We start from the raw sequence: 15,166 nt of genomic DNA, 5'->3' as shown, positions 1-15,166 counted from the left end.
GTTTATTTTATTTTCCCAGCCGGGCATGTATCAACTTCTCCCATTTCTTGCCAGGGTCTCTCAGGGTGAGATTTTTTTTTTTTTCTTTTGGCTTCTTCTGGTACCTCCCACCGCCACCTTCTTCCTTCCCATTTTGCTCGTTGATCTGCAGGCTGAAGCTTCAGAATAGCTCCATAAAGCATGACACCGGTGCCTACAAACAACAGTGTCATGATGGCCGTGGTGGCACTGTCTGTCACTCCCATTTAATAAGTGCCTGCTGAGTACAGCACAGCCCGGAACCCATTTGTCATCTTCGATAAGTCCCTATTACTTATTAAGTGTCTGTCACCGCCAGGCACGGCCCCTCCTGCTTTATGTTTGTTTTCCTGTTTAATCTTCACAACTCTCCCATGACCTCATTCTGCTGACAGGAATGCTGAAACAGAGAGGTGAAGTAACTCCCCCAAATCGTATATCATGGAGAACCAGCATCGCCTGCACACCTCCAGTGGAGGTCTGAGCCTCAGACCTGTCTCATCTTTACTAACACTCTCATGACCTGGGAGGGGTAGCTATGCATTTCAGCTTGCTTGTATCTTCCAGTCATCCTCCTGCCCTGAACTCATTAGCTTCTGAAGCCCTCAGCACTCTTCCCCCAGCCTGTGGTTCTCTCTGCCCTAAGTTAGAAGATTAGTACCAGGCATTCGGCTTTCCTGTCAATTACTAGTATACCAGCTTCTTGCTGATGTATCAGCTGGCCTAGTGCCTTCAATATATCTACTGCAAGAAATCATGCTGTCCTTCTTTGGGAACAGTATTCATTGGGTTAGATTTATGTAAGAAACCATAGTCTCATTGACCCCATCAAAGAGTGGGTATTTTTCCTAGTAGCATTCCCCACCAATCTCCTATGTTTCAAGGCTTGCTCTTCTACATAAAACACAGTCTGACCCAGAGCTTTGAAACTGAGAGTCTGCCTAGCACAGGGGACCTGGTCTACACAAGTGATTCATTGAGTGTATGTCAAAGCAGGTGTCAAATAGAAGACCAGGAAGTGTGACACTGGAGTTCTGGAACTACCCCTCCCAGTTGCAGGTTAGAACGCTGGCCAAAATGACTTTGTCTAAGATTCAGCTTTGTCCCAAAGAAAGAATGCAATAATCAGACTGCACCGAGAGTAGATAAAACACTGTCATAAAAGCCTCTCATAAAATATCACGAAGGAGTTTGGTGTCATGTCTGATACTCTGATATTGACTATATGCCTCCCTCTGATTTTACATCCAGGCATTAAGGTGTCCTGACAATTTCTAGTATTCCAGCATCTTGCTGATGTAACAAATGGCATGGTGGCTTCTGTAAGTCCACTGCAAGATAACATGCAGTCTCTGTTTAGGGACAGCATTCAGACGTGGGAAAATTCAGTCTGGCCTGCTAGCATGCAATCATACCTACACAGGAGGCTGAGGCAGGAGAATGCCAGTTTAAGGCCTGCTGGACTACATAGTGAGTTTAATGATACAACATAAGTGTATGAAGATCATGATTCAAAAGGAAAGGAGAAAGAAGGGAAATGAAAAGGTAAAGGTGGGAAGAGAGGCCGAGGCAATAGCTTAATAGTAGGGTGCTTGACTAGCATGTGAGAGGCTCACTGTTCAAAGCACAATATATAAAACAAAACAAAGAAACAAAACTTACTCTAATAAAACAATTATACATCAGTATAAGACCAGATGCCATTAACCTGATATTTAGTAGACAGGATTTGAAAGGGATAGATAAATATTGACACAAGCAGTCAAGAGATAAAACTTGGGGCTAGAAATCGAAACAGAACTTTCTAGAAAATCAAAGGAATACCATCCCAGTGGGAAGAAATAGTTTGAACATTAGGTATGGGCATGTATACACATACGGCTGGGTATGTTTGGGTGGGGGTGAGGAGACTTCTAGAAGCTTCTGATATGCATGAATGTGACAAACCTATAAGACAGAGTGGGAAGGTTTGTAGAATGGCAGTCCATGAGTTCAGATTCTTATATGACACCCAACTGACCAACCAAGCAACTAACCAAACAACTAACCAACCAACCAACCAACCAACCAACCAACCAACCAGGCAATCGTTCTGAGTCTGTCTCCTGTAAGCAAAGTCAGGATCCCAAAGCTGTGCTAGACCACAGATAATATCTGTGGTTGCCAAACTGTGTGTCAGAGGACCTCAGCGGTCTATGGCGATGCTCATATGAGCACTCTGTAGCATTTTAAAATTTTGGAGCTGGCAATAAGGCTTGATGAGTAAAAGAAGTTGATGCACAACCTGGTGACCTGGAGTTTGTTTACCAGAGCATGTAAAGGTAGAGAGAGCAGGCTGACTTCATAAAGCTGTCCTCTGCCCTTGGTGCATGTAAAGGTAGAGAGAGCAGGCTGACTTCATAAAGCTGTCCTCTGCCCGTGGTGCATGTATCATAGAGGTGGAATATGTGTGCCACAATATATAATGCACACAGTGAATAATAATAAATAGTCACTTTCAAGGAAAACTGTGATTTAACATTAAGAAGGTGTTGGGACATAACTACTTAGTAAATGGAGTTGTTGTGTATTCCTTTTGGCCCAGAGATGGTGTAAAATGTTTCTGAGAAGTTATGTGCACTTTAATCAGAGAACATTTGGGACCTCCATACTTTAACATTTCAACCTATAGCATATAGATGTTGTGAGAATTAAATGAGTTAGATGGTTGTAGCGTTCTCAGCATGCCTGCACAGACTAAGACCTGAGAAGTGATTAATACAACTTACATTGCCAAACTTGGGGGCACAGGCAGGAGCTGTGTGGATTGAGTTTAGCCTTGCAGAATTTTTCTTAATTTCTCTTCTGCTTTCCTTCCTTTCTCTCTCTTCAGGGACCTCCTGGTCATCAGGCAATTTTTGTATGTCTTTGGGAAGTTAAACCTCAACCCCAGCCCAGGATTGTGGAAGTGGGGGATCCTCCTTGCTGAAATGTCTAATTTTCTGAATCCTTTTGTCCTATGTAGATAACTAATCATAGGGTTAGCAAGTGGGATTTTAATCATTTAGGAAAGAGTATTAGTGTCTTTGTGCCTGATCTGTTATCTCACAAGGCAAAGAAAGGCTGGCATGTTGTCATTTGAACTCTGTTCTAAAATTACGGGAAGCTAGTTGAAAAGTAAAAATACTTAAAATCGTGAACCACATAATGGGGAAGTCTCCCCACTCCCAACCTCTCAGATCCTTACTTTTACTGCCAGGGTGTCTTTAGAGTAACATAGGCCCATCGCCAAAAGTAAAACTTGATTTGATTTTCCAGATTGAGTACCAAGTAGAGAATGAGGTTGGCAAATGGATAGTCAGATTTAACTGATACACTGAAAGGGAGAAACACAACAGAAATTCTGACCAATTCTGGCTGGCAATGTGGCGTTCTTGGAGACTGTTTGATAGACTTCTGGAGGCTTCTGATACGGTTGCTTCTGGCACCCACTTTATCCTTTGTCTTAGAAAGATGACTTGCATCTCCACTCTGGAAAACAAAATACTGAAGTAAAGCAAAAAAAAAATGTGATAATGTTCTTGAGCATTAGAAATATATAATAAGTGTTAGACTGACAATTTTTATATTCTGAGCATGTACCATCAGTTAAATGCTTGAGCATACAGCAATATATGTATATTTATGTATTTATAAATTATACATGTAGGGCTATTCTAATGTATTATGTACATTATAAAATCCCACAGAATCTTTAAAGAAGAGATAAAACAGAAATAGAAAGTTCTGGTTTCTTCGGCTACCTCATAGGTTGTGTTGCTTACCTAAAGGCTCTGGGCAGTTCTTTGACTCTATTGGTCTGCCTGAGCCAGAACAGTGATTCTGTTTAGGTTATATCCAAAGTCAGAGGGAGAAAACTTAAGAATTGAAAGGCTTGTTTCTAGTTACCACTTGATTTTCACCTGAGCAAAGGTGAACTTCAGTAAGGTCACTGAACTCATAAGAATCTCTTTGACAGAACAGGGGTAGACTAGCTACTGTTCCTGGTGGGAGCCACATTTGGTCAGTAGAGGACATAGAGAAGTATGTCAGCCAATAGAGAGCAAATAGAAGCATGCCTGGGTATCTTAGTGGGCAAACACGAAGGTTATAAGCTCTCTTAAAGTATTCAGGGGAGATTCCACACAAGGAAGATTTTTAGCTCTCTTCCACCTTGTTCTTTTCCTGTTTAAAGTGTGTGTGTGTGTGTGTGTGTGTGTGTGTGTGTGTGTGTAAAAGGCATTGGATCCCTTGAGACTCAGGATTGTGCAGATATCTTTGATGAGTTCTTTCTCTCTCCAGCCTCCCACCACATTGTTCTGCTACCCTTTGTGCCCTCATCCCCATGGTTTAAAGCGGCTTACTGCCACAGCCATGTCATAGCCAGCGCAAATGAGAAAAGAAGAGGGGAACACACAACCCTTCTTTTTAATAAATAGCTCAGAAATTAGACTCCGAGTTTTCACCTGTGTCTTATTGGACCAATTTCATTCATGTGACAATGCCAAAGGAAGGGAGGCTGGACATCTCATGCCATGGTCCGGCTGAATTTCAGGCATTCTGTTACGGGTGAGGACTAGATGGATATGAAGAAGTCCAGTCATAAGATGGAACTGTGAATGGAGGAGGATACTAGGATAGGATATGCAGAAAGGCAATTGAACTTGGAACAAGCAGAGGCTAGCTTTAGATATGAGTGTGCAATGTCTGGAAGCTAGGAGATTGGAAAAACTAGGTTATGGAAAATTTTATAGTGGAAGCTACTTGGGATAACTTCATCGCTGTTTTGATCCAGTTTCCATGTCTATAAAGTGGGGATAATAACATTGACCTCTCAGAGCTATTGTATGAAATAGAAAAAACCCTGGTGGTGCTAAGACCTTATAAATTCCAAAACACCATGTAAGAGCATTCGGCTAAACCAATCATGAGATGCACATATGATAGGGTACTATGTCCACCTGTGAAGAGGGAAGAATCCTGGGGAAGAGCTATCTTTACTCAGTCATTTGAACTTTCTCTCTGAGCTCAGTGAAATACATGGCTTCCCTTTCAAAATCCCTGTAGTTGTGAATCAATGGACACTGAGTCGCTGACAGATGCTCCTGGTGTTGTGGAGACAAAGGATGCAACTTTAGGAAGTGGTTTTGCACTTCAGAAAAGACTCAGGAAATAAGCAAACAAAAATCAGATTTCTCCAGCAGCACCCAACCTTTCCAAAAACCAAATAAAATAAAGAGGTGGCGGGGGAGTTAGAGAAGGGTCCTGAATTCAGTCCGGCTTCCCCAACAAAGCATCCCCAACAGAAATGAAGCATGAGAGAGAGGAACATCTTGGCTTACTTTCAGACTTTGACAAAGCACCAGCACACAGAAAAACCTTTTTATTTAGCAAAGAACATATTGGGCATTTCCTCCAGTTTCCGGGAAGGCTGAAGTAGCACTTAACAAGAGATTCAAGGACAGACATATAAAGATTTGTTGAATTGTCTGGTATTTCACTAATCATTCCGAAGATTTTCACAAGTCACAATATTCTGAGAAATTCTATTTGGGGGGAGAAAATGTCAGTGGAGGAAATGAAAGCAAATCACTGAATCCAGTACTTTCTTCATGGCCCCATCTTCTCAGTGCCATGAATCTCTCACAGGTGGGCCACCTGGCCAGCACCAGCATGAGAATTGATGTGCTGGATGCAGTTGGCCTCCATATCTCCCCATCTGAGGGTAGCACAAATCTTTCATGTCTAACGAGCAGTTTGATTGCTTGCTAATGTGTATATGCCACTTCTACAGATACAATTTTTCTTCATTTTTATACTTGATATGCCCACAGTTCTGATCTGTAAACATTCATATCATAGTAATGTTCTACAGGCTTTTGCTGTAGACTGTATCAAATAATAATCTACCCTTCATTATTTATTATTGATGTAAACGTCATAAACGTTTTCAGTGTAGATATGATTAATTTAGAACTAAGGTTTCAGAAATGTGTTGCGCAGGGTTTGGATCCTAAGTCACCCCTTCCTAAGTATATGTTGTGAGTACACCAAATTGAATAAAGTTATGTGCATAAGGCAAGGCTGTAGGACAAACCAACCAGCCAAGGTGGTAATTAATGTTAGCTCAATTTGTTATCTGCTATTGGATAAATCAACACTAATCTATGAAAGCATATCATTTCCCTCCACCTTCATATACATATACACATACACATACATTACATATACACATGCATATTACATATACATATACACGTATACATATACATACACATACATATATACATTACATTTACATATATATATACATATACACATACACATACACATACACATACACATACACATTACATATTCATATACATATACACATACACATACACATACACATTACATATACATATACAATATTACTATATATGTAGATGTGCACTTATAGCCCACCCTATCCTATCAATATTACCTTTATTCTGACTTCAAAATTATTATTTCTTTTACTTTTTCTATGATGACTTCCCAGGAGAAAAGGACCCTACAGCAAAAGCCAGTGAAACGTTCATTTAGTTTGAAAGTATTTCTGCTCTGTGGAACAGGCCTGCAGTGTCAGTTGAGAGAAGAGAAAACCTGAGGTTTTGGACCCACCTCTCCCTCTAGACTCTAGACCTCTCAACTTGACCTCAACCTTGGGATAAAAGATAAAGTTACGATTCCAGAAAGCAGAGCAGAAGGAGGCACTATGGACACAGACTTGATGTTCAGCAGAGATCTCCTGTGAAGGAGTGAGTAGGAGACAGACAGACAGACAGACAGAGCTCAGTGGTCCCGACAAAGAGCCACGGAACTCTGAGGTAGACATGGAGGAAGGAGGCAGGTCTGAGGACTTACACAGTGGCTGGCAAGAGACACTGTTCTGTCTGTGGAATTGCTGACTACAAAGCCTGAAGCCCGGTGCTGTCTTAGCTTGTTTTGTGCTGCTACAACAGAACATCATGGGTAATTTATAAGGAGGAGAAATGTATTTGGCTCATGTTTCTGAAAGCTGAATGTCCAAGGGCATAAGAGTCACATCTGTTCAGCATCTGGTGAGGACCCCCTGCTAAGTCATCCCATCGTGGAAGGCGAAAGAGTTGGAGAACAAGAGAGAATGGGGGGGGGGGCGGGCAACTCACTTCTATTTAGGTTTTTAATGCTTATTCTTTTCTTCCTTCCCTTCTTCCTTTTTTTTCTTTCTTTCACTTATTAGTTTACTTTTGAGACACAATATCTGTAGCCCAGGCTGGACTCAAAAACCCTCCCCATGTAGCCAGGATGACCTTGCATTTCTGAGCCTCCTGCTTCAACAGTCAAGAGCCAGTTATTCCAATAACTAACTAGCCTACTCCCCTATTAACTAACATTAGTCTATTCCCGAGGGCTCTCTCCTCATGACCTAATCACCTAGGGATTAGCTCAACCTCTAACGCTGTTGGACTGAGGATTTAGGCCTCTATTAGATGATGAACATGAACTTAAATGGGAATGCAATCAAGCTCTAGAAGGTACTATTGATCAAGATGGCGGGGTCAGTAGTTGAGCTCTTTTCGTAATGAGGTAATCTGCTTGAGGACATCTTGGTTCTTGGTTCCTTTCTTTCATTTTCCTTCAGTTTACTTATTCATTCATCAAAAGTCCCACATGCGCACTGGCAGTATGTCTGTCAATACTCTCCTAAGCTCTGCGATGCCAGGGGAGTAGGAAGTCCCATCCTGCCCTCAACTGGGTAGGGAGAAGGTGAACAGGCAATTACAAGAAAAGGTGAGTAGTGTGGATATTGAGGCCCACCAAGGACAACAAAGAAACATAGAGGAGGGGCATCTAACCAGACTGGGGGACGGGGTAGAGAAATGAGGTAATGTCTCAGTTGAGTCATGAAGGATGGGCAGGGTGAGCCAGGCAGAAGAATGGAGAAGGGCATTTCATGGAGAGAAGCCGCAGGTTCAAAGGCCCAGAGGCAAGGAATTGAACGGCATAAGTGTGATCTCTGCCAAGTTCTTAGTTATGACTGGAATATAGAATGCCAGGAGGGGTGGTGGCATGGTGATGTTAGAAGAGGGACACATGTATGCTGTTCTAAGGGAAGCTTTAAGTGTAAAGTGTAAGGTCCATTTTGAGAGTTAGGAAGATAAGAGTTAGCATCGCGGCATAGGGTCCAGACTAGAGCACAGTCAGTACTTGTAGACGAAATCATCCCAGCATCATCATTATAAGGGCTTAGACTTAAATGGCTATTGGGATAAAATGACATAGGTAGATTCCAATGAAGAAGGTGTCGTCAGCTACACTGGTAACCAGTTGGGTGCTGGGAGAGAATGGATACATAAGTATCAAGAATCTCTGGCTTAGAAAGTGAGAGGAGAACAGCAGTGTTCCGTTTAACTTTCCTAGTAGGAAAAGGAGTAATTAGGTATGTGTGGTCAGGTATTAATGTTATTAGGTATGTGTGGTCAGGAGTTAACAATTGATTTCTTGAGTTTTCATAATTATTAGTTGAAACTTTTGAAGCATTTTTAACCTCATAATTTTCTGCAGTGACAGTGAACATCTAAAGATGTCCTGGAATAAAATTAAGATGTGATCCCAGCTCTCAAACAGTTCAATAGTTTACAGCCTTGTTTGAGAAATAGTCACACTAACAGTTTGTAATACAAGTTGATTGTTCATATTTTTGGACTGTGTGTGTGTGTGTGTGTGTGTGAGAGAGAGAGAGAGAGAGAGAGAGAGAGAGAGAGAGAGTCTGTCTGTCTGTCTGTTTCTGGTGTCTGTGTCTCTTTTTGTATCTGTATCTCTCTGTGTGTCTGTCTCTCTGTGTGTATCTGTCTGTCTGTTGCTCTCTCTCTGTATGTGTGTGCCTGTGTGTCTGCATCTGTGTGGGTATGTCTCTTTCTGTGGGTGTGTGTCTGTATCTCTCTCCTCTCTCTTTCTCTCTTTCTCTGTGTGTGCGTGTGTGTCTATGTCTATGTCTATGTCTATGTCTATGTCTATGTCTATGTCTATGTCTATGTCTATGTCTATGTCTATGTCTGTCTATGTCTATGTCTATGTCTATGTCTATGTCTATGTCTATGTCTATGTCTATGTCTATGTCTATGTCTATGTCTATGTCTATGTCTATCTATGTGTTTGTCTACCTGTCTGTGTTTGTGTGACATCTGTGTGATGGGATAGAATGCAGATAGAGCTTGACTATAAACAGGAATCATTCCCATCTCATCTCTACTTTATCACACGGTTTGAAGGTAACTGCATGAGACTTTCTCAGTTGATCAGTAGTTTTGGTCTGATGTCACATGTGGTCATATGTACAGTATTTTACTTCTGATGCCGTATTAGTGTCATAAAAATCTTTGGATTTTGATATTTTGGATTAGAAATTTTTTGCCAAATTAGTGGCAAAATACTTAGCAGGTGTGCTCATCAAGTTTAGGTGGTCTAGAAAGGTTCAAGGAAAGTGTTGACTCCTGAAGTGGATGGTGAACCTAGGTAAGCAGAGATGCATCATCACAGACCCCAGACAGTAGACATCACAGCCTGTTTCTTGAGCATGGCTTCTTTATCAACTATGGTACACACACAGTCCCTAATGTTATGACCATGCAGGGCAGCTACATGTCCACTACTGAAGAAGACACACTCGGGAGGTCTGATATGAAGGGCACAAGTAGGAAAGGGTAGAACAATCAGGTCCAGGCCAGAACAGGTTGGCTCTAAGCTGATACCCTTCCCACTGCACTGTACTCTACTGCTTCTCTCTGGTGAGGCCAGCTGCACCACCCACTTAGCACTGTTGTTGGGGACAAGCCTCTTTTCTTGAAGCCAAAGGGGCAGATCTTCAGTTAGGGTTTTCTACTTAGTATGTCTGTGCTGGGAAGTTCACACATACATCCAACATTAGTTCTAGCAGTTCTCAGGGAGTCGGAAGCAGTCAGCATCAGCACCATTGTCAGCATGATCTGGGAACTTGTCAGAAATACAACAAATCCTTCAGTCACTTCCCATTCAGGACTACGGAATCAGACACTATGGGAATTGACACCATCATTTACCTTAAGAGAGCTTTCTTGGTGTTTCCATTGCTTTAAAATTTGAGAACCCAAATTTTCATCCCTTACTTTATGGTACAAGTCGAAACTCAAGTTTGCCATGTGGCTGGCCTCTCTACATTGCAATTTAAAACTGGAAAGAAAGACCCTGGGTATCCTCAAAAGATCCCTGCATGCTTTGCAGCAGCTCTGAGAAGAGTGTCTGGGGTGTGAATAATCTCCGCTCTGGGGCACTGTGCAGACTCTAATAAAGACTGACCCTCTGGACCTGTGAAATATGTTGTGCTGCTTTGTGGCTTTTGGATTTTATAACTGGTCTAAATGTAGATAGAGCAAACAGTCTCTATCCCCAAGCAAGTTCCTGGAGATCTAAGATGTAAACCTTACAGAAACTGTTCAGATCAACAGTTCTCAATGTATGGGTCGCAATCCCATTGGGAGTCAGAGATATGATGACACATATCAAATATTTACAGAATGATTAATAGTAGTAGCAAAATTACAGTTATAAAGTAGCAAGAAAACAATGGTATGGTTGGGATGGCCATAGCATGAGGACCTGTATTAAAGGGTCCGCAGCATTAAGAAAGTTGAGAACCACTGCTCTAGACTGTCCAAGTAGAACTTCTAATTTTGACATCTTTCTTGTTTGGTTATTGACAGGAGGAAGTGATTGGAGATTTGAAGCCAGGCACTGAATATCAAGTAAGCGTAGCAGCCTACAGTCAGACTGGCAAGGGGAGGCTTAGCTTCCCTCGACATGTGACCACTTTGTCTCAAGGTAAAAATAGGCTCAAAATAATTAATAATGGGAGAGGCCTTCCATGTACTTATGCCTTCAGACAGCAAAAATCACGTGCCAGATACTGTTTGTGGCTCTAAGAGGCCAGTGGTGACCACAGTAAGCATGTGTCTGCTTTATCAGAACTCAGCAGGGCCAGTCAAGGCACATTGATTAGTACATTGTGACAGATTGTAAAATGTGGTACCCAAAGGCTACAGAGACTTACCACAGAGGGATGCAGGAAGAACTCACCAAGACAATTAAAAAGAAATGAGACTAACGTGTGGGTAGGAATCAAGATAGTGAAGAAGGGAAGAGAATGGGAGAGAGTCCAGCAAACATTCATCCATGTGATACAGAGGTGGATCCTGGGTCCATTGCAGTCACTCTCCATCCTGTGCTCTCTGTCAGGAAGTGACACTAATCTATCTCCACTCTATTACAAGAAGTGCTTAGAAAGGTAGAAAGGTCTCCCAAGCCTAAATAATAGTGTGCACAAAACAAGAAGGTATGGAAGTCTTGACATGTAGACAGTAGTAAGTGCCAGGTGAAGCGATTCTTTTCACATATGAGGAGATGCAACCACATGCCCTACCATGACTGTGTATTCTGGTCATACATACATATACATACAAACATACATACAGAAGTATCAGAAAGTAAGTGACAGTAACAATGAGGATCTAGTTTCCTTGGGGATAAGTACCAATTACAACATGGAAACAGAAGAACGATTGATAGGAGATGGAGGTGTTGCAGAAGATTCTCAGGGGTAGACATCATGTGTCTTTGGGCCAGTGTAGACAACTGGGGTTTTTGCCAGCTAGGGGTTCTGGGATGAGAAAGGAAGACAAGATTTCAATGAGTGCATGATATATGGTGAAATTGTCTATGGTTTTGTTGTTTGGTCTATGGTTTTGTTGTTTGGTGTGGGTTTTGGGTCTTGGTAGTAGAATATACACCTATTTTAGATGTACCCAACCTCTTTATCAGCTGAGACCACTAGCCAAGTCTAGTTGTGTTTGTCATCCTGCCTAGATTCCTGCCTGCCCCCTGCAGCACCCCAACAGCCACATGTCCTTGTGGTTTCCGATTCTGAAGTGGCCCTTTCTTGGAGACCTGGAGAGAATGAAGGAAGTGCCCCAATTCAGTCCTACTCTGTGGAATTCATTAGGTAAGTCACAAGTCAGATCACACATTATGTAAGACAGGGGCAGATCTTCACTTGACCTCAGCTACGTGTGTGTTCAAGGTGGTGCATAGTCTTGGAGGACCATGTTTGCAATTGGCCCAACATGTGTCCCTGAATATTCATTCATCATGGGTGAGTTGTCATTGGTGATACTGTCCACTCCCTGAGCCTCGCTTGCAGCCAACACTGCTCTGAGCTCCAGAAATACTTTATGCACCTTTACCAACAAGCTGGCCTTCATTTCAGGCTCGAAACTTGCCCTTCTGACTTTAAAGTATTGTATTCAAAGTAAATATTTGATGGCTTTGGCTTTTCTCAGAGGGAGAGGGAAGAACTCTTTACATACAGACACCATGCACTCCAGATCCATATTACCTTGGGGCGATTTTCTAAGTTTGATTTCAACTTTCTTCCTTCCTTCCTATCTACATCCTAAGCTCTTGTTATGCAGTTTGATGGGCTGTAGCAATTCATGTGGAACTCATGATTGCCAAGCTGCTGCTCAATTTTATTTTAAAAAGAGAAAGAAGAAGAAAAGGCAAACAAAAGGAATTCCCAAAACAAGGTCTTTGGCCTGCATTTGGGTCTCCAGTTGATTCCAGGTAGAAAGTGAGTGACTGGGGCAGTCTGCCCTGCATTAAAGATGAGCAGCCCCTCTGAGGGTTCCATGTTGTGGATTCATAAAGAGACTTAGCAAGATTCACTCCTCTGGCTTTCTGAAGCTGGGTCAAAGGGTCCTGTCATGATGTGATGAGTTGTTTTTTTTCTGCCTTGACCTCCCAGTTTATTTCTGGGCTGTGGGAAGCAGACATCTGTGTCTTCTGAGCTTGTTTTCAGACAGAGCTTGATGAATTCCAAGCAGCAGAAACTTGAAAGAAGATTGAAGCAATAACGTATCGACTTCTCTGACTGTAAAGTCTAGTGGCTAGTCTGAATTCAGGGAGCACTAGACCTATGTCGCCTAAGCAGTCTGCGTCCATCTGTCTCTCTGTTCATTGATTCATTTTCCAGCAGGCTTTCCCATATCCTTAAGTTTTGTGGCCTTCAAGCTTAGCTCCTTACTTTCAAGAGAGGATGGCTTTCTCTTCAGACCCAGCAGAACTTCATGTGCATTCTGATTAGCCAAGCCTAGGGTCTTTTCCATTGTCCAAGCTGATCGCCATGGCCAGGGTGGAATTTATGAGTTTGTCAAGCCCTGGTTGTATAGTAAGCTCTGAACGCAGCCATAGATGGGAATTTCAGACGTGGAGTGTGTAGGCTCAGGGTTCAGGAGGAGGAACCCTTAAGGGGAAACTGTAGAACAACTCTTGGGAAATGGCAAATGGATGGTAGGGAAACCTGGAAGAAAAAAAAAAGGAAGGAAATAAGGAAAAGAGGAAGGAAAGGAGGAAAGGGGAGGAGGAAAGGGGATGGAGGGGAAGAAGAAAGAAGAGTGAAGGAAAAGAGGGAGAGGAGAGGGGCACTATGGCAAAGTTCAGACCAAGGCTGAAGATAGCTCATAATCCTGCCTCTCAACATATCTTGCAGGCAAAGCCTGGAGTGTGCCTAGAATAGAAATGATTCTAATCCCAGTTCTAATACTTAAGCAATACTTGGAGTTCTAAGACTCCAGTTTTCTCGTCGAAAAAAGGCCTGGGAGGGATTTAACACATGATTTACTTCCACAAATAAATTAGACAACACCAACGGAACAAAATGAACTTAAAGCTTAAAAGAACTTTAAACTTTGAGAAATGAAAACTTATCATTGTCTGTCCATCGTGGGTATAACCCCCATCAAAGATGGTAATTCTCCTTCCCTATGAATTCTGCACTCAAAACTTGTATTTTTCAGACTCACTCTGTTTCTGATGTTGATACAACAGAGAAATAGCAGTTTCCTAGTCCCACACACACACAGGAAGTAGAAAACAAAAATATTTACCTTCAGAATCACGAGAGCCAGGAGAGGATGCTGCGTCCTTAACTCTTCAGCTGCCATGTGGCCCCAGACAAGGCCTTGCCTTCTGAGCCTCCAACACCTCTCCGAGTTTTTAGTTCCCTCAAAGCATAGCTAGGTTCTCTGTGTACAAGGAATTTCCTTGGAAGCCAGAATAAGAGAAGTAACTCTGAGATGGGGAGAGGGGAACCATCAGAGGGCATTACTAAAGATATTACGATCTTTCCTGGATTCTACCCCATATTACATGTCAGATAGATGCTGGGGTACACTTGAACACTGGTCATCATGGGTTGAATAACTAGCTAGAAGCCTGACCAAGCTGGGTAACCCCGTGAACCTGACTTTCTTTAGCCAGAAAATTCAGATGATCTCAGGAGGAAAAGACCAAAGATATCTCTCAGCACTTTAAAAACAATTACATTGCCAGCCACTTGTTTTTAAGGAAATAATGTAAAAAGCATTAGAGAAATATAGCGTAGGGAAATTTTGTTGCTACTATTAGAGGCCACTATAGTAGCCAAGATCCTACCCCACTAACTGCAGAAATAAAACCCAGAAAAGATCCAATGTGGATTCTGCACATGCCAGTCTCACCCATGGCCCAACCCCCTTTGGCCCACTGTCACCATCCAGCTACCACTGGAAGATATTTACTGCTATTGTTTGATAGCCACACAGTGGTTAGCAGGCACCTGTGAGATGGCTCAGCAGGTAAGGGGAGCTTGCTGCAAACCTTCATGGCCTGTGTTTGATGCCAGAAGCTCATGATGGAAGGAGAGAATTGGTTACAGCAAGTTATCCTCTGACCTCCGCATGTGGGTTGCCAGGCAAGCATGCTCATGCACGCACATGGGCAAATGAGTGCACACACACACAGAGAGAGACACACACACTCTGTAAAAAAATAAAGGCTATCAGTTCAGTATATGGTGAAGCTTCAAATAATCTCAGTATTTGTGACTCACTTGAAGGCTCTGACTACAACTTCATCCCAGGAGGCATCAAACCTGAGATTTAGTGGTCTTCACAAATTAGTGAACCACTAACTTTCTTCTCAGAACTTCACTCATGGCTAGTATTCATAGCCATAAACCAGATCAATGACCACAGTGTTTAAGAGGGACGTGGAC

At 42.3% G+C, this 15,166-nt stretch overlaps 1 protein-coding gene across 5 annotated transcripts in view; it reads left to right on the top strand.

The window, feature by feature from the left end:
* Egflam (EGF-like, fibronectin type III and laminin G domains) overlaps nucleotides 1-15,166 on the top strand; it is a 192,625-nt gene that overhangs the window by 82,744 nt on the left and 94,715 nt on the right. For all 5 annotated transcript variants that reach the window (NM_001289498.1, NM_178748.6, NM_001289496.1 and 2 more), the window contains 2 exons: nucleotides 10,782-10,899; nucleotides 11,941-12,076. In NM_001289498.1, coding sequence (NP_001276427.1) covers nucleotides 11,977-12,076 — 100 coding nt within the window. In that variant the 5' untranslated portion in view covers nucleotides 10,782-10,899; nucleotides 11,941-11,976. The remainder of the gene's footprint in view (nucleotides 1-10,781; nucleotides 10,900-11,940; nucleotides 12,077-15,166) is intronic.

The sequence above is a fragment of the Mus musculus genome, chromosome 15, assembly GCF_000001635.26.
Source record: "Mus musculus strain C57BL/6J chromosome 15, GRCm38.p6 C57BL/6J".
Lineage (NCBI taxonomy): Eukaryota > Metazoa > Chordata > Mammalia > Rodentia > Muridae > Mus > Mus musculus.
Note: the sequence above shows the minus strand (reverse complement) of the source record. Positions and strands in the feature narration are given on the sequence as shown.